The 25,196-nt window shown below is 37.8% G+C and overlaps 1 protein-coding gene across 1 annotated transcript in view; it reads left to right on the top strand.

The window, feature by feature from the left end:
* Positions 1–25,196, top strand: part of SKAP2 (src kinase associated phosphoprotein 2) — a 155,517-nt gene that overhangs the window by 18,188 nt on the left and 112,133 nt on the right. The window contains exons 2-4 of the mRNA XM_005296977.5: positions 3,736–3,841; positions 6,323–6,348; positions 15,006–15,113. Of these exons, the coding sequence (XP_005297034.2) occupies positions 3,736–3,841; positions 6,323–6,348; positions 15,006–15,113 (240 nt within the window). The remainder of the gene's footprint in view (positions 1–3,735; positions 3,842–6,322; positions 6,349–15,005; positions 15,114–25,196) is intronic.

Here is a 25,196-nt window from a genome sequence, read left to right as displayed (position 1 = left end):
CCTTGAGGTCCCGTCCCAGCTCACCTCTTCCCTCGAGGCCCCACCCCAATCGCTCATTGCTCTTCCCCTCCCCCATCGCCCCTTCCTCTCATCCTCCCCACCTTCCAAGATGGGCTCCCTCGACTCCCACGAGATGCAGGTAGGAGGCAGCCCTGGCTGATGACCCTGTGCCTCCCACCCACCTGCGGTAACTAGACTTTTAGTGTCAGGTTAGTACATCTGACTGGAAACTGAACAGGTCCCTTTTCGACTGGACTTCTGGCAACTCTAGCCATAAGTGATGTTTGTTGCTCAGTAATTGCAGCACATGTTCTTATCTGCCTGACAGTGACTTGGATGATGGTTTTTTTGCTTGGATTTGGAATTCAACAAGAAGTAAGGTGGCCTGCAGAGTTTAGTTGGAGGCTGCAAAGGCCTAGTGCTGTAATGAATTAGATGAAGGGTTTAAAGATTACAATGTAAACATCACTTTCTGTTTAGAAAAGTGACCAGCTACATTGGGCTTTTGCATATTGCTATCTAAATAGCACTTCAAAGCTGCTAACTTGTTGAGTAAATATATAAAAGGCAAAGGGTTCACCAAGACCATTTCTTCCCTCCCCTGCACACAGCAGATTTGGGGTTTGATCCTGAGAATTGCTGAACACTTGCTGCTCCTGTTTGAAGTAATTGGCTATTTTGTTGCTGCCTTCAGTGGGAACAGGATCAGGCCCATTGACTTCATGGGAATCTACCTCAGGACAGCATCCCAACTGCCCTTCAGAGTAAGAGGGGCAGGATCCTTGGAGCTTGTGAAAGGGTACAGATTCTAGGGCAAAGTGCTGCCCAAGTTTCTGTGGGTGGGCCTGGAGGATTTGCAACTACATTAACTCACTGGCCCTTTGTTTCTGCCCTTGTGCAGAAGGTAGCACTTCTGGAGTGAGACTTCAGCTACTCTAAGGACTGCTCTGCTACATGTGATTGGGGGGACACTCTCTTCACCTCTGTGTGAAAAGCACTTGTTCAGATCTCCAAAAACCTTACAGATTCAAGATTTCGCCACATATTGCATGATGATAGCAATCTAATCCAAATCTCCTAAAAATGTTTTGGTAATTTTTTTTTTAAATAGAGAATTGCATGGCTACATTTGTTGATGTAGTGGCTAAACTAGGGTTACCATATTTAAAAAATAAAAAAAGAGGACACTCCACGGGCCCTAGCCCTGCCCCTTCCCCACCCCCAGCCCCGCACCAACTCCACCCTTTCCCTGCCCCTTCCCCAAAGTCCCCGCCCTAACTCCCCCTCCTCCCTCCCAGCCACGCGAAAAGGGCTGCCCGAGCGCTACCGGCTTTACGGTTTGTCGGGCAGCCTCCAGACCCTGCGCCCCCGGCCGGCGCTTCCCCAGCGCAGCTGGAGCCCGGGAGGGGAAGCGCCCAGCCGGGGGCGCAGGGTCTGGAGGCTGCCCGGCAAACCATGAAGCCGGTAGCACTCGGGCTTTGGGCAGCCCCTATGCCTCCAGACCCTGCGCCCCCAGCCGAGCACTTCTCCTCCCTGGCTCCAGCTGCTCTGCTCCTCCCTGGACTCAGACTTCGGCTCTGTTTAAGAGCCAAGCTGCCTGAGCCAGCGCTACCGGCTTCGGGCAGCCCCCGTGCCTCCGGACCCCAGCCACCGGCCGGGCACTTCTCCTCCCCGGATCCAGCTGCTCTGCTCTGGCGGCGCAGGGTCCGGAGGCACGGGGGCTGCCCGAAGCCGGTAGCGCTGGCTCGGGCAGCTTGGCTCTTAAACAGAGCTGAAGTCTGAGTCCGGGGAGGAGCAGAGCAGCCGCGGGAGGGGAAGTGCCCGGCCGGCATTTTCCCGGACATGTTCGGCTTTTTGGCAATTCCCCCTGGACGGGGGTTTGATTGCCGAAAAGCCGGACATGTCCGGGAAAAACCGGACGTATGGTAACCCTAGGCTAAACTAATTTTTGAAAGCAAGAATTTTTTGGCTTAATTTGTTCTGTTGCAGCACAAAATGCAAAATGGATCATGCTTAGTGAAACTTGTCTTCATGATGAAAACTTAAAATAGGCAATTAAATACTCAAGTTAGGGAATTTAAATACAAAGTTGTATTTTAAAATAACTTGAAGTAGAATATTTGCTTTACATTCTGCAACTAACTCCCCTAAATACCAAAAAAGCTCCGATCTTAACCCTGCTTTATGTGAGCCATATAAGGGTATTGAAATAATGCGTGATCTATCATCTTATGGGCTAAATTCTTACTTCAGTTACATTCAGGCAGTGCTGTTCATTTAAGTGGAGTAGCACGTATGTAAGTGGTGGGGAAGAACTTGGCCCTCTTTGTGTATACTGAAAATGTGGTAAATTTTTAACATAGCAAGTGCTGTTTGAATTTAGTAAGTTTCAGGTTAGACATATAGGTCAAGTTCTGGTGTGATATAAATAGCTCTTCCATAGCAGCTGTGATTATGGAAATCTGTGAAATACTAAGCACTAAAACAATGCTAAGCCTTTTCATTGACACTCTATTATATCCACAGACCACTTATATTATGGCTGTTGGAATACCATGTGAGGTGTTTTTCAGTTTGAATCCTTATGTTGGTTGACCTTGCTATCCCGACAATGTAGTTTGTTACTACATGTAGGTGTTTGGAATGCTTCCAGTGAAATTGCATTGAAAGTCCAGATTATCTAGTCCTGGTGCAATGTCACTGGAACTTTTGAGCACAATCATTCAGGAGTAGGGACTGCATAACGCCCGCTGAAGTGGATGGGAGTTTAACCCAAGGAAGAATGGCAGGATTAGGTCTATTAGGCTGTAGTTAATTCAGCATGCAAATAAAATATTATAAACTTACTGTTTTTTCTCATGCCTTTTTCAATATGAAATAACATACTCATTTTGAAAACAAAAAAGAATAGGGAAATGGATATTAATTTTGAACGATCAAACCTCTTTAGTTGGAGTGGGACAAAATTCTCACACAACCAAAACAATATTGTTTTTAAACAGTTCATTTCTAAATGATGATATCATCAGTTTATCTTTTGCTTTAAGAATAAAAAAAGTATATTGCAGCTCATAACTAGGGCCCTGATTCTGCAAGTGCACAGATGCTGTAAGCACATGAGTAGTTCTGTTGACTAATAATAGGGTTATTCAGTTATGTAACATTAAGTGCCTGTGTAACTGTTTGCAAGAGCGGGCCTTGGATATCAAGTATTAGCCCAATATGAGGTATAATGGCAACGTATAAACATCTGAAAATGGAATTTATAAGGAACCAGCAACTGATCCATACCGGTAGTGACTTCATCTGGTTCTGCTATAATGTTGTAAATGACTCAGCCACTTTTTGAAATTTAAACTTATAAAATAACATGAATGTAATCTATGCACAAAAGCTGTTCATTCTTTTAGCTTTATACCATAAGTGGTACAATGTATTTGCTATAGCACCAAGGTTTATTTAGTCTTGTGAAATTCTTGCTCATTTAATGATGCCAAATGTCGAAACAGCATTTGCTGTGCTAAGCATAAGTAGAGCAGAGAACAAATTTATCCAGTTTTAGAATTTGAAATATTTCAACCATGTTATACATAGAACAGATAAAATAGGTTTCTTCAGAAGTGATAATATCAGAACAATCCAACATGGGGATATTTATCTTCAGAAGATTATCACTTTTTCCCTTATAACGTGTAACCTTTTTTTTTTTTTTTTTTTTTTTTTTTCATGGTCTAGATGTTGACACATTTATATCTGATACCCTCAAAGGAGAGAATTTATCCAAGAGAGCAAAGGAAAAAAAGGATGCTCTTATTAAGAAGATAAAAGAGGTCAAGGCTAAGTAAGTCATCTTTACTGTTTTAATTTATTAGTAAATGCTTGTTGCTCTTTTGATAACTACTCTGTTTTAACAAGGAGTTTTATATGGCTACTTTGCAAAGGGATCTACATGGGTGAATTGAATTGAATCCCCATAGGATTCAATTTATTTCAGTAGGGAATGGGGGCAGAAGGTGTCTGCCTGTGTGGATTCCTTTGTGGGATCAGGGCTTTGGTTCTTGGCCCAGGGCCTATCATCTTCTGACTAATGAGTTCTTTAAAACATAAAAACAGTAATATTGGAAGAACTTGTCCAGGATGCTTGCTGCAGTTGCATGATTATTTTTATTGGGCCAGATTCTCAGCTGATGTAAGCTGGCATAACTCTGTCCACTGACTTCAACATCTGTTTGTTTTAACCTATTCTTTCATTAGCCTTGTTCATGCTAGGAAATTTAACCACTGCTGAAAATAGTTTTAAGCAACAAGTTCCTTTAAACTGATATTGAAAACTGTTAAGTGCAGCATAGGTCAGACAAAGCTGTCTTCTTAATGTTGTTTCAGGGAGTATATTTGACTTAGTTCCACCCTCTAACTTCAGTCAAACTACTGAGTGAAGAGGATTTGGCATATTGGAAAAAAAATCTGTTCTGCAGTATGTTGTATCTTAAATTACGATATGTTCTGGCACTTGTTATTCTTCTCCTCTTCAGCCTCTCCACAGCTTTTTTTCACAGTTATTGCTCCTTCCTTCTTGATATTCATCCTTGGCTCTCATGTCACACTCCTTTACAAATGTCAGTGATAGTGTAACTGAGTGGTGACAGTATACTCAGTGCTATTCTAATGAGGAAGATGTAGAACCGGCCCCTAAATGTTTATAATCTAAAGGTTCTTCTACCTCTCTGTTCATTTAATGTTTCTTTTGGTAGGTGGTCCTCCTCCCCTCTCCTACTTTCCATGGGGGTCCCCCAGGGCTCTGTCCTAGATTCTGGCCCTTCTTTCTCCACAACTCATTCCTGGATGATTTCATTAGCTGTCATTTCTAGAGATGACTCTCCACTCCTGACTTGTTTCCTCCCATTCCTCCCTACATCTCTACCCCTCTCTGTCTTCTCCTGAGTGTCTTATCATGAACTGAAACTCAGCTTGCTGAAACTGAACTCCTTTGGTGAAATCCTGACCCCAATTACAGTAAACAGGAGCTTTGCAACTGACTTCAGTGGGGCCAAGATTTCAGCCCTTATCTTTATTTCCAAATTATCCCATTTCCACCTTTATCATTGCTAACGCCACCCATCTTATTATCACCCATGCCCCAAAATGTGCATCTGCTAGAGTCACCTTTGATTTCTCCAACCGGTTCTACTCATCCAGGCTGTGTCCAAACATTGCTATTTTCTACACAATGTTTCTTAGATCTAGTCTTTTATCTCTGCTTGCATTTCTAAGTCTCTCACACAGAGGGCCTCCTGGATTCTCATTTTCATTGCTTTTAACCATCGGCTCAATGGGTTTCCTGACACTTGCACCACCCCTTCTGGTCCATACAAAATGCAGCTGTTAAGATCATCTTACTTGCCAGTCATTCTGATCAGCTCCCCTTTTTACACCTACTCAAATAAATTCAAGCTTCCTGAGATTTCAGTTAAAGCCATACATAACAATGACCTTTCCTTATTTATTTACCTTGCATCTTATTGTGTCGCTGCACCCTGCAACTGTTTTGTTCACGTATGTTGCAAGGATTGTAGCTTTGGGGGACATGGCAATCCATGTAGTTTTCACCACAGCAAGTAGTATCACTCAGTATAAGAGGTATAGTAGTATCATTCCATATAAGAGTTGTTGGGTAAATTTTATTAAGCCTTGCTTTATTGTGAATATGTATTCACAATATGTGACTATGTATTCAAAGAGCTATTATATTTAAACGCATATCAACATCTTAATTAACAAGTATCTTCTGTATATCTATTTTGTTTTTCATATGCTGCTAAAATATTCAAGTCACATTGTGTTCATTATAAAACATGTAAAAAGATTGTAATATGTAACTTCTGATAAATGGCTTTCATTTATATAGAGATATCTTAAAATATGATATTAACTTTTGGGAAGGTAATGGAAAGTAAACGTTATGTCATATGTTCACCATTTTAATTAAGCTATTTGAGCAAATGTGTTAGAATCTTTTTTTAAGTATTTTTATTATTACACCTGAATCTGTTTTTAAGTAGCATTTTTTATTTGTCACTATTCCATGGAATTTCTTTAAAATGTTTGATAATCATGCTCAAAAATTCAAAAACACTGAAAGAAGAACTGATTAAATGTTTTAATAAAGGTGAAAATTTCCAATATAAATTTGCAGCAGCAGTACTCATAGCTCAAAACTGTTATTTGGAAACTAATAATTTTTCTGTATTTGGGTTTGTCACAACCTGAGACTTTCCAAATGCATATTGCTTCATGTTGTCTTTCTTTTCTCCCTCCCCTGCAGTTACCCTCAAGATTTCCAGGATAAAGGTAAATGTAAAATATTTTATTTCACTGTGGTATGACTTAAATACTTTGCTCATTGACAGACTCTCAATTGAATAAACATACTGTACATGTGTTTAAAAGCATAACATTCAAATGTTCAGCTTGTGCATTTATTGACTTTCAAGGATGAGGATGCTAGCTCCCCCTACTGAGCAAAAAAATTTAAAAGCTTCAAAAATCTCCTGTGTGCTTCAAAATTTGTGTGCTAAAACCTCACTCATTGAATAACTTGGTTATATTTACTTCATGAATACACCATAGGAGAAAGTTCACTAATAAAGGGGTCTTGTTTAGAAATGTAGCTGGAAGTTTATATAAATTGAATGTCTTAAATATAGATTACTTAATAAAGTAATAAATAACAAAAACTCAGTATTGTCTAAAACTATACAATTAATGTTTTGTCATAGAAAGTGTATTCAAAGCAGTCTACTTTGGCAGTAAGGAACATTAATAGTGATAATTTATTTGAGACCTTTTTTGTGAAGGAGAGATACTAAAGTCTTCTCTTCAACAGTGATATCTCTTTTACTTTTTAATAGGTTGATTTTAATGACTATATGATATTTATTGGCTTTTGATCCACCCTGAATGAATATGTTCATAGTGTAGCAGGAAATCAGACCTTTAGCACAGGAGAACAAGATTTAGAGTGCTAGTAATGAAAACTGAAGTTTGTGTTCTGTATTGTCTTCTTGAGGAGTAAACAAAGCTGCACAGTGCAGCTAGAAAGAGAAAAGATTGAAGAGTTGTTGCTACAGTGTTCTGTTCTGTAACTAAACCTGGAATGGCCCTTATTTCCATGATGCTAATTCATGAGGTCATGACCTGTAGCCTGTGGATGCTGGTATGAGGGTCACAGTGTGAGGTCAAAAAAGCTTATGCGAAGTTGCACTCTTTGCAGAAAGTCGAACCCTGGTACCTTCTATCTGTAGACAGGAGATACCAGTGTATAACTAATATTAGTGCTAGCTGATAACGTGAGAGTGTACTGACACTTTCTATGAACCAGCTTTTCAGCTAGGAAAAGATAAAGCAAAATACAGTTAAAATCAGACTATAGATTTTTTTTTAAAATAATTTGAATGAATTAAATATAGATATATATCTTTCATTTTCCATTTTAACAGTGGCGGTTCTTAACTTTCTGGAATCAATTGGGTTTGGCAAAATCAAAATAAAAAGTTTGCAGTTACAATTTTTTTAAATTAAATTACCCACTTTATATTATATCTTAGTCCTTCCACTCAAGTTAAAATCACATTTTGGTCATCTTCATCAGAGGTAAATGGAAAAGGATAAAATAAATTCAAAAGTTGTATTTTTATTAAGAAAATGTCTTAGCTTTAATTTGAAATTAGGTGGGGTCACTGTTCAATTTAAAATGTATCTGATTTTTGTAAAGCGTATTTTACATTTTAAAGTATTTGTTGTAGTGTATGTACAGTAATGTGTAACTTCCAAATTTGTATATAACAACCAGAAGGTTTCAAAATGATTTAGGTAGGCTCACAGATAAACATGTGAGCTGGTTACAAAGACCAGAGCTCCTATTTACTGCAGTTTATTTAAAACCAAGTTGAAGAAAACTTCTTATAGCATATCGTCTCTTCCAACTGTTAAAGACTTAATTGATCTGGTTGGTAGTGCATTTTTTTTTCTCCTCAACTAATTTTGAGAGGAGGTTTCTTTAGCTCTAGAGGAAGATATAACTTGCAGAATTCAGCATGCAGTGGTTGCCATATTTTTATGACCTGCTCTGATTTCAGTGATAAGTTTATTTGATATACTTTGTTGAAAGTACATACAACCTTTAAGAAGAACAGCATTGCCTTGAGCACTCTTAATCCCCATGGAGCGTCTAGAACTGCATGTGGTATAACTTGTAAATTTTGACATTGTTTAGTTTTCTTTCAATGTAACTAAAATGAAAGGACACGAAAATGTATGTTGGTGAGTTCTACAAACGGGGCCAAACTTTGAAAATGTTATCTACATAGAAAATCTAGACACATTCATGAGCATGGATATACAAAGTGAAAATATCACTTAATTCTCATCCATGAGTTATTACCTAATTTTACATTGGCTCTTACAGTTAGGATATAATGCTAATTGTGAACAGGTAGAATCCCTATCCTGCTCTCAAGACAATACATACATACTGGATTAATGTCCAAAACACTCTCCCTTTCTTAGAATTTTTCTTTATTCTTTACTTAATAAACAATAAGATAAGGAGGGAGCTTAGGCTGAGTTTTGTTTGTTCCTAGGGTTTTCCTGTAGGACCTCTGAGGTTTTTTTTTTTTTTTTTTTTTAATTGACTCTTGTTGTGCTTCAGCCCTTTAGAACTGTAGATGCATCAAAAAGTGGGTATAAACACACTCAATCTAAATTGTTCTAAATTTTCCAACAGAGAGATCTCCTGAAAGATCAGTGATTACATGAATTTTTAATGACGCTTATACAGAGACTAGTTTTTGGTTCTAAGGAGATAGGAGCCTGGACTTTGTTGAAGATTGAGAGTTATTACAGTTTTTGGCATTTCTATCTACGTTTGAGATTAACTGAATCAATATTTTGGCTGCCAAAATGTTTAGCTAAAAGAGCTTTGTTTTTAACTCATGCTAAAAATAGTGCTAAAGTTGGCAGAAGCACGGTTGAAAGTACTGTGGACCCTAGATACCATACTTGTGCTGTTACGTGCTTCTGGGGCTGGAAAAGACAGAGGCAGTGGCTTACGGTTAGGAGTAGCACAACAACAGCTACTGAACGATATCACGTGGATGTGGAAGTATGGACCTAGCTGATGATCTCTATGCAGACCACCACTTCTGGGCCAGGAATGCAAATGCACACTGGTGGTAGCGAATTATGATGGAAATATGGGGTGACTGGCAGTGGGCCCAGGACTTTTGCATTAAAACATATGCATTCATGGAACTGTGTGAGGAGCTTGCCTCAGACCTTGAGTGTCAGAGCACCTAGATGAGACCCATTAAAGGTCCAGAAGCACGTCGTTGCTGCCTATGGAAATGGACACCCCCAGATTGCTATAGATCAGTTAGCAATCAGTCTGGGGTTGGAAAATCTACAGATGGTGCAATGGTCATTGAAGTTAGCAAGGCAATTAATGATGTGCTGTCCCCTGTGATGGGTTCGGTCACAGAGACCCCTCTTGGGACTGTCACCTGATGTACTGAAACTACCTCTGAGCCCGTTTTCTTTGCCAACTTGGGACTCCAGAGCCCTGTCTTATTGAGCCAGACACACAAGCCTGCTTCAACAAGGACCCAGGGTCTGAACCACGCCCCCAAAGCTGCAGACTTAACTGAAAACAGCTCAGCAAGTACTCCTGTCTCCAGCACCCAGACACCCAGCTCCCAATGGGATCCAAACCCCAAATAAATCCGTTTTACTCTGTATAAAGCTTATACAGGGTAAACTCATAAATTGTCCACCTTCTATAACACTGATAGAGAGCTATGCACAGCTGTTTGCCCCCAGGTATTAATCACTGACTCTGGGTTAATTAATAAACAAAAATGATTTTATTAAGTATAAAAAATAGGATTTAAGTGGTTTCAAGTAATAACAGACAGAACAAAGTAAGTTACCAAGCAAAATAAAGCAAAACATGCAAGTCTAAGCCTAATACATTTAGAAACTGAATACAGGTAAATCACACCCTCAGAGATGTTCCATTAAGCTTTTTTCACAGACTAGACTTCTTTCTAGTCTGGGTCCAATCCTTTCCCCTGGTACAGCCTTGTTAGTTCCAGCTCAGGTGGTAACGAGGGGATTTCTCATGATTGGCCACCCCTTTGTTCTGTTCCACCCCCTTTTATAGCTTTAGCACAAGGCAGGAATCCTTTGTCTCTCTCTGGGTTCCCACCCCTCCTCCTAAATGGAAAAGCTCCAGGTTTAAGATGGATCGCAGTATCATGTGACATGGTCACATGTCCTGTGAGACCCCTAGTCTCCATTCTTCCAAGGCTGGCTGGCACATACCCCAGAAGGTTTGCAAGTTAACAGAGCCATTTATAGGTGATTGATTCTGAAGCACCCTTAATGGCTTCCACTTAACATGTATACATCAGTAATACAAGTTTATATCTTCTCCTAACTCCAGACTTAGAAATAATACATGCAAACAAATAGGATAAACACACTCAGTAGATCATAATCTTTGTAATGATACCTTACAAGAGACCCTTTGCATGAAGCATATTCCAGTTACATTATATTCATACTCATTAGCATATTTCCATAAAACATATGGAGTGCAATGTCACAGTCCCCCAGGCTTGTAAAATTGGAAACATTCCTGAAATAATTGAAGGGTTTGAATGGATGGGCTCCCAAACTGCACAGGCACGATGGCTGGGGGAACAGTATGCATCCCCACCAGTATTGAGCAAGCGAGTATATTAACAGGAAAGGATACTATTCCATTGTTATGCAGACTCTTGTGGACCATCATGGCATATTCATGCTCACCTACTTTGGATGCAGCGGGAGAGGGTGCATGATGCCAGGGTGTTCTAGAGGTCTGACCTCTTTCAACATGAGCAAGCTGGTATGTTGTTCCTCTCCCTAATATCACAATATCTGTGATCCTGATGTGTGCCAACAGGACAACGTAGTTTAACTACATGTTGAGCTTGAGCAAGTGCAGGATGGTGGTGTTGAACATGAGGTTAGCATGCAGTGAAGATGATGCCAAAGAATCAACTTGTGTGTAGAGCATTAGTTCCCTGAGTTTTGTAGATGGCTAGTCCTTCTTTAAATAAAGTTAGCGGCTGCTTTCCATTTTAAGCTCACTTCTTAGTATCTCCCTATCTCACTGCCAACCTAAGCAATCCACCAAAAATTTCACATGCCAGATACAATCTCCTAGTAGAACTCTTCTGGAAACACTGGGAGAACTTTACATGAGAAATTTCAGAGATAGTTACTTAAATATTTCTATCATTTTTTTTCAAAGACTTTCCTAATGCTTTTTGACTCTTCACATCTCTGAAACATTCACCTACAAACCTCATACTGCTTCTGTAGTGCTTAATATGTAGATGTCTTTCTTTGGTTTTATAAGGCTCAGGTAGGAATTCTTTGGATGTTTAAAATTACCACTTGATATCAAAACCTAGATGATTGATTCACACACCTTAATGCACATACTTTATCAGTTTGCTGCATGTCACAGTGGGCATGGAGAGAATAGCCATCAAAGGAACCACTTGGGTGACAGGTGGATTGAGTCATTTTCTCATTGATGTTCTATTGAAAATCAACTGAACAACCAAGAGACTAAAGTGTACAAGCTTTAGTTTGAAAGTAACTTTATTCACTCATTTGAGCTAACGAACCTGTTTTGGGAATCTTACATTTATTAATTGCTGGGTATAATAGTCTTTCCAGCAGTGAAGGTTGGATACTGGGCAGAAGGAATTCATTTCAGCTTGACACGTTTGGCCAAGCCTTCTGGAATAGCAAAAAATCAGGAGTTTTTGAGGCAGCTACTTGCCTGCCCTCCTGTAAGTGTTTTATATGCTTTAAGATTAAGTTTGAGCAATTTTTTTGCTTCCTTCTTCCTAGATGTTTTATTAACACAGTGTCTAGACCAGGGGTAGTAAATAGGTGGACAGTGGGTTAAATCCGGATGGCCAGCCACTTTTGAACGGACCCCAAAATCATGTTATTTACTTTTTAAATTATTATTATTATTAAGTTATTTTTATTTATTTATTATCATTATTGCTGTTTATTATTTTCTCTGGAGTCTGGACCTTGACTATACCTTGACCAAGAAATTTGGACCTTGACAAAAAATAATTGACTACCCCTGATCTAGCAAGAGTCTATTTCAGGGCCAGAGGCTGAAATGATGTCTGATCTCCTTTACAGATTAAGTGGCTGAAGTAGTATCTTAAATGTTTGAGTTCATTACTATGAACAAGTAGTAGCAGAGGAAAACGAATTGTGGAAAAAAAGAAGAGTTTGATGGGTTTTTTTACCAGATCCCTATAAAATAATATGGTCTTGTTCTTATATTCAGTCGATACCAGCTAAACCTGTTGGAAATGTTCAATGCAGAATACAGGGAATTAAAGTGCAGCCCTTGTTAACATAACAATACTTAAGTGTCTAATTCCCCACTTACCATTCTGCACACTTACCCCCTTGGTGTGTGCTGTTTCAGAACATCAATAAATTAATGTACTGTAATTGAAAAGATGGTGTTTAATAAGAAAAGATCAGGTACAGTACCTTTTATTGTGGGCAAATCAAAATATTGATTGTGGTCAAACCTAAGTGGTGAGTTAAACTCACCGAAATGAGAGAATAGGACTTTTTTTTTTATAACTGTTAACAGTGTATCATTAATTAAACTTTAAAAAAAAAAAGTTCCAGGATAAATCAAATGCTGTTCTGGGGAAACAAGAAATCATATTAATGAACATCAACTCCTTAATTATCCTCATGACTATATAACAGGGACACATTCATGTCTTTTCTGTGTGCAATAACTTTTACAAAGAAGTATTTTAAAACTGATCATTAATTTTATGACCACAGAAATGAGATGCAAAATTTATGCTGTTGTCATTGGCATAGGCTCAAGGCACTACTGACATTATGTGTGATTGTAATGGAATGGCTGCCAGCTAATGAGTCTATAGACAATTCGTTTGAGCATGCCTTGCTTTTAGATGTCTGATTAGGCTGTAATGCTTTCAATTATGTCTTCAAATTGTATTGGATACATTTACCTGATGCCTGTTGTTGCTTGGTAGTTCAGCTTTCTATTACATAAATACAAGTCGAATACTTTCCTTTAATTTATTTATGCTTTTCAGATGTATTTGCAGGCACTTAGCACCTGTGGAGGGGAGAAAATGGTTTGTGCTGCTCAACACTGACTCCTCTGACTGGTTAAGGAGTAGCATTGATAGCTTCAAATACAGTCTGTTCCAGTCTTCCTCAGTCAGAAGAATATTGGCTTTGATACAGGGTCTGGTTGTGGGAAGATGAAAAGTAGGGAAAGGATTACTAGGGCTTGTCCAAAGATACAGAAGACCCCACAGAATTAACAAGAAGGCTTATTATACTTTTGATGTATAAAACTTTAGGGAGTAATATCCCTATATATTAACAGAACAGACTCCTAAATCTCTCAACCCCACAAAGCCAGGAAACTGAGAATTAAGGCTGATTCTACTCTTAAATCATTTTGTCATGCATAAACTTACGCATTGTAGATGTGTTTTTCATTGAAGCTCCAGAATATTGGGTGATCTATGATACCAAAATGAGCTACAATTCCCAGGTACAATTGGGTGAGTTAAAGACTGCATTTCAGCCTGTAGTGTGAACTACAAAGCACTTGGTTTAAACACAAAAACAAAAGATCTGGCTTAATATAGTCTCAAACATCTTCCAAGTTAGTTCCCCCTCTATTTCAGTGTCTATGGTATATTTTCTTAGTGTTAAGTATTTCAATTACTGTATTTTCAACACAAAGTATGGGTACACAAATACACGTTCTCGTACACAGGGCGACAGTGTTTCTATTTGTGCTCAGATTATTTTTATGTGTGGGTAATTTTTTAAGCCTGACAACTTCAGCTTTAACCACTCAATTTTTGCAAAATATAAACAGTTTTTGAAAGAAGAGCGATTGGGCACTCTCTTTTTTCTACATTCTCTGATATGCGTAACTCTTCTCCTTTTCTTTGCATAGTTGGTATATTTTTAGACATATACCACATTTTGGGAAGGAAACTTCATTTTGCATAATGAAAACGAAAGTTGCATGTAATACTTCCCCCCCCCCCCTCCATTTCCCCTCATTATAGCAGTAAGACCCAACATGACATGTACGTTAGCCAGCTATTGATGCATACCTCAGGTGTATTTGAGACCCTTAGTTCCCTGAGAAGCACACCTATAGATTACTGTGCTATACACACACAGTTGTAGCTGAGTGCTATTAAAGTGTGACTCCATTTTTTATTTCAAAGGGAAAAGGAAACACTACCTTTAAAAATACTTTTAAGTGGAAAGATGTATCCTTACACTTTTGAAAAATAGTTCGTAGTTGAGGAGAAAGCAAATTGAAAACGTGTGGAAGTGCACAAAATGTTGCTGAAAATGCAGTTTGGCACTTTTTGCGAAGGAGACAGTTGAAGACTTTCCCTTTCTTCCCCAAATGTGTTCTCTTTTCCCTCTATCCTCAGGCTGTCTGTCTTTCGTTTCCTGTTAGTTTCTCCCCTCACACACAGTTTTGGTGTGTGGCATGGTTTTCTTTTTCTTTCTTTCTTTCTTTCTTTCTCTTTTTTCCCAGCTGTGCACCACTGGGAGGGGTTCATTAATATGACATCATTAAAAAGACCCACTTGGCCAATTAGAATGTAGCTTTGGAGCACCAGTGTGCACAGCCATACTCTAGTATTCAGAGGTACATGAAGTGAAATTAAGAGAACAATAGGACCCTGAATTTGTTCAGTTTAATTTAAAATGACTTGACATCATTCTTTCTTATTAACAAAGAATTGCTAAATCTCTGCTTTCAAAATGAATTCTGTTTGTCAGAAGGAGACAGTTATTAACAAATGGTTTCTGTTTGACTCTTGCAGGAGAATTGGAAGATGAGGAAGAGTCTGAGGGCTCTTTCCCTTCACCTCCTGATAATCTCTCATTAGCATCTGACCGATATGATAAAGAGGATGAAGGACCCTCTGATGGTACGTGACTCTGTTTATCTTAGAATGCACTAGATTTGCCAGTTTGCTACAAACCCATGCAATCTGATCTTTTTGATTAGGGTGGTGTTATGGTTGGAAAGCAGATAAACAGATGGGCATCATCAGACAGCTGGACAGTTTTCTTACCTTTACAAGAACCTTTAAGGAACTGAAGAGCTCTCTCTAGTGGTGCTAACAGCATAGTGAACCTGTCATAAGTGCACACTGTTTTTACTCACATATTTTTTCATAATGAAAACTCTTCTGTAGAATTTTTTTAAAGATAGATCAGTGGGTAAAGCAGTATGTGAATATTCATAGTAACAAATTGTTTGTTAATTCAACATGATCAGATTCTTGCTTAATTTTATTGTGCTACTTAATGGCTTGCTGTATTATTTATCTTATAAATAATGAAACAGTTTAATTGATTGATATTTTTCTTTAAACTTCATGCAGAACGAGTTCATAAAATATTAAATTAATTATTCCTACAATACTTCCTCAGATTAAGACTGTCTTATGTAGATTGTTTTCTTTATATAATTGTTTAGTTTGACTTCCCATTTAAAAAAAAAACCTTTGTTCCATAGTTGTTTTCATATTGTTTTATCCTGTGTTCAAAAGCATATAAACAACCAAATTTAGCATTACATTTAATGAAGATATGAACAACTGAATATTGCAAGAGTTAAGCTTGCTTTATCATTGCTTCCATTTTTTGAGGTCCATTTATTTTTATACACAATATAAAAAAATCTTGTATGGGTAACATATGATTATAAATTAAATACATATAGAAATGAATTAACTATGTATATTAATTTGTGGCACTGAAAGTTAGAAGTGAATGATGTTTTCTGCCATGATATGATGATCAAACTGTGCAGCTCCATCTCAGAATACAATTGCTGAATGAAAATATGCTTCCCGCAACATAGCACTCCACATTTTATGTTACCCAGATTATTCCCTTTGGAAACATAAATTGCTTTTATGAGGTATAAAATTATGTCTATTGCAGAACAGGGATAAGTCAAGTACATGCATAAGTGATAAACCTTCTAACCACTGATTCTGAATAACGACATTTTCTTTATACACACAACTTTGTTAAAATGTGCAACAATAATCACATACTTTTTCAGTTGCACTTGTTTTTCATTTTGGCAAATGTAGAAATTTTATTAAAAAAGCAAAAACAAACTTTGTTTGTTGTTCATATTATAATTATTAGTCAAACAAGGCATGGCTTATATAAAATCTAAATTAGTTTTCCAAAGTACAAACAAGTTAAAGTTTCCATTTTTGTACTTACAGATTTTATTAAAATACCTTTTTGTGGTTATATCTTACGATATGTTGAGTTTGAAGCTACTACAAAGGATATATGTCAAAATTATCTGGATATTTGACAGAGAAAATAAAGCTATATATTTTTTTCTGAAGTTGTACATTATTAAGAAAAAGACAGCAGTTTTGTTGACAAAACTGAATAATGAATTGTTGAACAATGCTGATGCCTAAATATATTATCAATTTGGACATACAGATAATTAATTTAGTCTCTTTTGGATGTTGTAATTACTAGATTAAGCGCATAGATACCACTATAATAGCCAATTTGCAAAATCCTTAGATAATTAAATAAAATGTAGGATAAAAATACAACTAGTACAAGATAATATAATCTAAGATGATGAAACTTTATACTGTTGTCCCTTGTGGCCAAGTCCTGTGGGAGATCCTGAGTCAGAAGTGAGTAAAGATGGTGGAATTGGTCCATAAATATTGATAATTTCCTTGAATCATTTTTGTTTAGTTTGCAGTAGGTAATTTTAAAGACATTTGAAATTCAAAATGTAGACCAATATTTTCAAATCTAGCTGCCTAGACTTAGGCTCCCAAATTTGTGTTTAGGTACCTAAATAGGTAGCCTGATTTTGAAAGGTGCTGAGTGCCTCCAGCTCTTATTGACATGAATGGATTTGTGGGTGCTCAGTAGTTTCAAAAACCAGCCTATTTATATTTAGGACCCTAAAGGCACAATCCTGTAACTTAATCCGCATGATCCTGTGCTGATCCCCGTTTACTTAAAGTGGGGTCCATGCAGGTGTAAGAATCTCATTGTACTCATTCAGTTGCTGGATCAAGGCTTATTAAGTATGGAATTAGGAACCTAACTGAAGTTCAGAAATATTCTCCATTTAACTTCCAGGGTCATTCTTCTTCTACTGTACTTAAATGATTATGTAATGCAAAATTATTAGGTTTTATGTGCTTAAACATTACAATAAAGAATTTAAGACTTGTATGTTTTCTATAAATACTAAGTTCAGATTTCTCAGTATTCCTCTAAAAATATAATTGCAAAGTTATACTAATAATTATCTGTAACTGTCTGGAGGGCTATCATATGTATTCTGCAATCATTCTAAACTCCTGTTTTTTGTGTGAGAGCCCTTTATCTAATGTTATATTAATTACAAGGGAGATAATCCATTTAACAATAAGTACGGTATAACTAAATTAGTCCAGGTCACCAAAAGGCCTTTTGTCAAATCTGATTGTTACTTTGTCCTTTTGACTTTTACCTTATGGTAGGCACTAACAAAGTATCTAAACTTTGATGGATTATAAACTCTAAACATGATATGTATTTTTCATAATGCTAATGTAATTTTCTAGGTACTGAAAAGGTCAAACCCCCACATCTCTGTGTGCATTCTAAGTCTGTCTTTCCTTTTAATATTTCTTTTTCTCTGTTCCTCTGGTTCAAAAGTTCACTCAGTTCCCAAATGGCCACCTAATTTTCCAGTTATTCCCTCAAGCCATATGTGTTTTGGTTTCTTTATGGTTTATTAGGTACTGTAGGAAAGTAGCATAAGTTATATCTTCTAATGAAATTCAAGCACACTTCAGTGATGCTTTGACTTGATTGCTGGCAGCAATTAAATCACAACGAAGGAGAATAATGCATAGGCTCAGAAGGTCCAGACACCGTACAGAAACTGAAAAAAGATTAAAAAAATAAAATAACAAAAAAAAGCACCCCCAAAATCAAACCAAACCAAAAATCCCTGCCAGGCACTGTGTTCCTAACCTGATTTTTTTTTTTTTTTTTTATTTTTTTATTGGCTAACAGGCTGACTGATCGCAAAATCATAACTTGCTGTGTGCTAACAGGCAGAGTTCACTTGTAGGTTATTGTGAGCTGATAATGGGTTAGATGGAGTTTTGATTTTCGCATTGGACCCTGGTGCACCAGATTAATGGAATTTCAATGAGAGACTGGAGTAGTCACAGCTTTGTCAGAAAAACAGATGGAGATTCTATAGTCATGTCTTCTCATTAATACCAGTTGCCTGAAAGGTGTACTACTTCTCTATACAAAAGACTCGAAATAATTGATTTTTGAGTGGGATATTTTTTTTCATTTATTGATGACTAGGTTTCTTGTAACTTAAATGACCTGTTTTTGTATAGTATGTTGTATAACAATGTTGCGGCTTGTAATTTCTTACTCTCCTTATGTCTGTTTTGAAATTTGGTTGTGGTAGGAAATAAATCTCTAGCTGAGCTACAAAAGGGGAAACCAAGACATGTTAAAATACTTACAAATCAAAATAGTAAGTCTGTACTTTATGGTTATGGTTAAAAAAAAAGTTATCACCAATTTTAGAAGATAGTGCTTTAAAAAATAAAAAAGGAAACCATTTCATTTACAGGAAATAGTTTGTTCCCTGTACTGGGACACCAAAGGGGGAAAAGTCAATATCAAAGGTGGAGCGTTTTTTGGATTAATTAAAAAAAAAATTAGTTCAGCGCCATTTGAAACTATTAAAGTATCTCAGGCTGTTTAAAATTTTAATCTTTTATAATTTTGGTAAGGGACTCTATAGATAAGCTGTTTAATTTTTTTAAAACAAAACCCTGATTTCACTTTTTTCTATTGCATGATGACTTGTTCAGTTCAGATGAAGTGAATGTTCTTCTGGGATACTTCCTTCATTTGTTTGTCCCTGGTGGAGGTGGTAATGCTTCAAACTACCTGAAATTACATTAGGGGGTGCACAAAGATGTGAAAATGCACTTTCAAGCCTGGAAGCAGATCTATCTACATTTAGCTTCACATCTTCAGGGGGCATGAACCTGATCTCTCAATCAATGTTCGGTTTAAAAAAATCTCAATGGATTTTGGTAACATTTGAAGCAATTTAGGCCATAGTCATTTCGGTGGATGACAATCTAGAAATGTTGCCTTGAAGTGCAGGAGGCTGAAAGAAATATTGAAAATGTGTCTTATCTAAGTACTCTACGTGGTCCTCATAATTGTAGTATTTGGATATAATCATGAATAAAATATGCCATTTTAATTGAAGAACCTTAAATAGTGCAATAGTCCTGTCCTAGAAAAATCAATTTGAGCTGGAAAACAAGAATAGAGTAGGAAATGTGTGGCTGGTGATGAATAAGCTGAACGGGTGTGTTGTGGGTTATGTTTTTTTCTCAGAATAGATTCTGGCAGTGTTGGAGACAGGGTAAGGTAGTGGAGAGTAACCAGTGTGCTTTACTGAATATTTTTGCTGAAAAAAGCCAACATGTTTCTCCCATACGAGAATATAAAACTTTTGGTGCTAAGTGTAAAAATTCTAAAATCCACACTTGAGTCAGTCTAATTTTCTGGATTTGGGATGCCTATTTTACTTGTGTTATAATCCTTCTCTATTTCAATATTGTATGGCATTTTAGATTGTGAAAGTGAGAATGAAAAATGATACACTTTAATATTTTTATATGTTACGTTGAAAGGTAGGGTCTGATTTAAGGTCACAATTGCTTAATCCCCCCCCCTCCCCCAACATAGTCATGGGAGCATTTTTAGATAAAGAGACTTATAATACCTTCACAGTGGAAGGTGGTAGATGTAGAGAACTCAAATACCCAAGGGAACTTTTTCCTTGCAGTGTACAATGTAAATTAATTTATTTTCCTTTTTTCTTTTAACTCTGTTCCCACTGTGTTTGTTTTCTAGGAACTCTATTTAGCAGAAAACCGTGTTCCATAACAGGGCTGCTTTAAATAATACAGTATTAGTAACTGGTTTAACAAGGGTTGGAGAATAGAAAATACGGTTAAGATTTTTCTGTCCTCTTTTCCCTAAGAAGATCTTTATTGGCACTATTTTAGTACCTTCATCAGACTGGTGTTCAGTTGATGATTGGTCATCCTGGGGAAGGAAAGCACTGGGAGTTTACCAGCTGTTGTTCTAATGGATTAGTTATCAGGTTTACAATTGTGGAGACAGAATGATTGTTATGCTGTTAGCATGGAACTAAAGAGCATGGTTATTCCTTCTTAACTTGTTATTCCACTACCCAGAGTAGTCCTCCTACACAGAAAACAAAAGTATATTCTTGTTCTAGTTCCCATTTAATTATTTCAGGTTGATTGGCACAATTCGAAAGATCACAGTTCATTAAAGCAAAGGGAAATGAGCGGGGCCTGATAGGCCTTCTTTTCTCAAGTGAGCAGAGGGTGTGTGCATGTGTCTGCCCCGACTCTATACTCCAATTGGGGGGAAATTTTGCTTCGAACAGCCCCTTACTTAGGGCACGTCTACACTAGAGAGTTTACAGTGGTACAGCTCTCCCATTGGCTTAATTATTCCAGCCCCTGCAAGCGGCGGTAGCTATGTTGGCGGGAGAAGCTCTCCCGCCAACAGTGCTGTACACACTGATGCTTATGTTGGTGTAACTTATGTCACTCAGGTGCTGATTTATTCACCCTGCTGAGCGACATAAGTTATGCCCACATAAGCTGTCATGTAGACATAGCCTTTTTTTCTTCAGGAAGGGTTTTCTGGGAGAAGCTACTCTCTTCTTTTGTGTGTGTATGTGGATTCGGAGAAGTTGCTCTCTGTTGCTTTGTATGACGAGTAAGAGGGGATGATCCCCTCCCCCCCCATACCATTTCTCTACTTTTTTCCGCTGAATGGAGGGAATAAATTGGGAAGGTCATCCTTCTCCTCTTCACTGTGGGAGATGAAAAAATAGGGTAGGAGAGGGTGTTCCCCCTCCAGCTTCTTCAGAAATGAGGAATGATGGTACCACTTAAGTTTGATCCAATAATTTTGTTTTCTGAGAGAGCTGTTGTCTGAATTGTGACTAAAATATAAATCTTTAGCTTATTATCCATGATACATGTGGGTATTAAATAGTAGCATTTATATGCCTGTGTCGAAGAGGATATTAGACCGTTTTGCAATGTCGGCCACAGATGCTGTGTTCTGGAGAAATGATTATGTATTGCTTGGTATAATGCTATGCGATTCTGTATTTCTGAGGATTTCTGGGCAAAAAAGTTAATAGGACTATCAAATGTATTACTTTCAACGTCCTATGAGTCTAAGAAGTTTTGAGATGAATATACTAATTAAACAGGAGAATATCAATCTCAGACTCACATTGACTTCAGTGGGAATTGAATCAGGCCCATGCTGCCTGCACTATGCTGAGGGCTTCAGAGGAGAGCTGTGCCAGAAAGGAATTAGTTAAGCTGTGGCATTTGTGAACAGATTGTGGACCTAAGGCCCTCAGTGTTTTCCCTAGAAAGGAACATTTGAGACAGTGTCTATCCAAATTAAAAACCTTTGAGAAGTGGGTGGATGAAACAGACTGGAAAGTACAACATGCTGAAGAGGAGGTTAACATGCTAAAAGAAAACACTTCATAAACTGAAATCCCTAACTAAAGCAACATCCTGTCAGAGAGAGAGATGTTAGAAAAATAAATCTGGTCATGGAATGAGTGCTGGTGGGGTCACATGACCATAAAGTCCCCAGATCCTTTCCTCTTGGCGGTGGTGGTGGGAAAATCGTGTCTAAAATCTTAAAGATGATGCACTCTACTACATCATAAAATGCTATAGATCCCCTAGGCAGAACCAAGATGGCAGAAGAGCTTCTACAGAATCCATAGCAATGAATGTATCACATGTGAGGGATGGTGAAAGAATCTTTAGAGAAGCAAGAGATAAACAAAAACTTGCATGTGAGGTAGGTAACGTTTCTATTAACTGTGGTTTAAGCCTAGTCTTGCAGGGGAGAAGGAGTAAACTTCTGAGAGTGAAACAAGAACTGAACTGGAATCCTGGCCCCATTGAAGTCAAAACTTCCAGTGAAGCTAAGATTTTACCCCGGATGATGAAAAAGCAGAAGTGGCATTGGGACTTTTGCCCCTCACCAAACTTACATATATGAAAAGATTATTATTTCATTGTTAAATCACCCACCACCTGTTAGATTAAAAAAGACGTAAAGGGAGATTCTAGTATAAGTAAAGGGTCCAGTGTAGACTTGGAAAGCTAAATTATATAAATTATTTTAAACTATCATGCTACCTCATCCCATGGCTATATTGACTTTATTGGGATGACCAGTAAAGAAGTCATCACATATGTTACTTGGAATTTTCTGTAATAATTTCTTGTTTATTTTGTGGTAGTGCTCAAAGGCCACAGTCATGATTAGGGCCCTATTATTCTAGGTGTTCTACAAATAGCTGGGCAGACATAGTCCATGTCATAAGGAGATTACAATATAGTTAAAGGCAAACTGCAACAGTGAATGTAACAGTCTTTTCCTTTCTACTGTTTAATGGTGATACCATATGGTTACAACCAATGTGCATAGTTTGATGGTTCTAAATCATTTGCATTTTTATGTATCATTTTAAAAATGCCTTATCAAATATAACCCTCTGTCCCTTAACATTTACCCTCCTTTCGTGGAAAAAGTGACACTAGGCTTACTGCTTATGGTTATTTGATATTTGCCACATTGTTTGAGGTATTCAGCACAGGTAAGACAGTCACCCGGTTTCCACCAACGTCCAAATATAATATTCAAATTTTAAATAACTGCATACCCCATTTTAGTTGTAGTAGCACTTCTTATGTCCTTCTTTTAATCCTAGGATTTTTTTTTTCTGCAGCAATATGTAAGTTTTGATGTAGTCTTTGTGGAAATTAATCGCATAGTATTACAGCTTACCATTCTGTCTTCATGTTTTCCTATATCAGTTTTATTTTTTTGAAAGTAATTGAAATAAAATGAACCAGAGAAGTTTTTTCCTCTAAATTAGTGGTGGCCTTTTTAGTGGATCATGGAAGATATGTTCACTATGGATTCTGTGCTTAAGTGGTTCATAGGAGGTGAAGGCTCTCTGCAGTGGAATGAATGTCCATCCTCTTGCTCCCTCCTCTCCCTGCCAAGCAGTAATTGACGGTCAATTCCCACACTGTTCCTGACCTCTCCCCTTTCTAGAATCGAGCAGAGATGGCATTGGGGTAGTAGATGATAAAGCACTGCCACTCCCCACAGTGGCATCCTGGTGTGGGGAATTGTTTAGTACTTTTCCAGTTGGTGATCGGAACAATAGCTGACTGCTCCCCAAGCATTCTGGGATACTGGAGGAGTGGAATCTGCTGCTCCTTGCTATCATTTGGTGGTGTAGGGAAGCAGGTCTGTCCTCTGTTACTTTTATGTCTTCTGCTGCTTTGATTGGAGTGATTATACTGTCACTTCTTAAGCCTTATAATGTTGCCTGGGGAAGATGGGAAGTAGCAATGCCTGGGCCTCTCCAGGTTCCCACCCATCAAAGAGGAAACAAGATAGTCTGAGGTGAACTTCTCCTTACCAGGCATTGGGCAAGGAGTCACATCAGTCATCTGCTTGGAGGGCAATTAAAGCTGGAATCAACTGATTGTGGAAAGCCCATAATTTTTATTTAGGTAATGTGGCAGACTTTTTGAGTACTCCTGCATTTGAGTTAGAGGACATACTGTATTACATACTGTGCATTGCACTTCTTCTCTTAACATACCTACTTCATAACAGTGCACTTACATGTGTATTATAGAGTGATCAGGAAGATTTGAGTTAGAGTTTTGGTTTGGATTGAATTACCACACAGAAGTGTAGATGTGTATATCCAAAACTTATCTGAATCTTGGGTTTATAAAGTTGGCCCAATAATTTGTGAAAACAAGGTCTCCATGATGATTTCAGTGCTTCTTGTGTTGGATTAGGTCAGAAATACATAAAATAACTTCCATATGGTACTTTGTTGCTTCATTCCCTGTTTGAAGTCTAGAAGTACCTGGGCACATGCAACTAAAAAAACCTGATATAAACCCCTTGTATTTCAGAACCTACAGAAAGGTTTGGATTGGTTCTTATCTGGTTACCAAGCATTTATGACTTGTGTATATTTTGAGGTTAGCACCTTGGTATATATTGTGATGTCAGCATTAATTAACAGTATGTTCCCACATTCCTGTTTTTGTATCTTATTTTGTTTTTGCTTATTGTATAAGTGCACACAATATATTTGATATGCAAGTAAAAGATCAAGGACCACTTGGAGCAGCATGCAATGCAGATAGACAAAGACTGGACCCAAACACATAGTGACCTTTATGGATGGTGGTAACTTAGTGATTTGATCTTTTTGAAATAAATAATAAGTTGGCAGCATTTGACTGACAATAGGTTAACATTTGAGTGTTGAGAAGGAATTTGAATGGAAGAGCAGGGGAGCCCTGACACAGAATGGTTTATTAAAGGGGAGTGAAGTCAAACCTTATTCTTCCACCACACTGATTACCCATCCAAGAGGTGGAGTTGGATGCACCATTTACCATTTATGAAATTATACCAGGAAGCCAGCTTTCCCTGGGGATTTCACTGTGCATTCTCCCTTACTGACTTCCTCTTTAGTGGGATTCTCTGTAGGTACCAATGAGAGAACTTACAGATAGGAGGGGGAGTCCAAGTAGAACTTAATGGCTTCTGAGACCACTTTTTTTCCTTCAGGGTTTTAAAATTAGTTTACTTAATTTACTATAGTATTTTTGTTAAAAAGTCATTTTGGTTAAGGCCTGTTGTCCATTGTTAAGAGAATGCACTGTGATACCATTTGAGGATTTTAGCTTAGCCTTCTGAGCTGGCAGTATCTGGAAACACCCATTATTTTGCCCCTGGTAGAAAGGAGTTCCTCTTGTAGCTCTTTTAATCCTCCC

Source organism: Chrysemys picta, chromosome 2 (assembly GCF_011386835.1).
Source record: "Chrysemys picta bellii isolate R12L10 chromosome 2, ASM1138683v2, whole genome shotgun sequence".
In the NCBI taxonomy this organism is placed as follows: Eukaryota; Metazoa; Chordata; order Testudines; family Emydidae; genus Chrysemys; species Chrysemys picta.
This window is presented reverse-complemented; position numbering and strand designations above follow the sequence as displayed.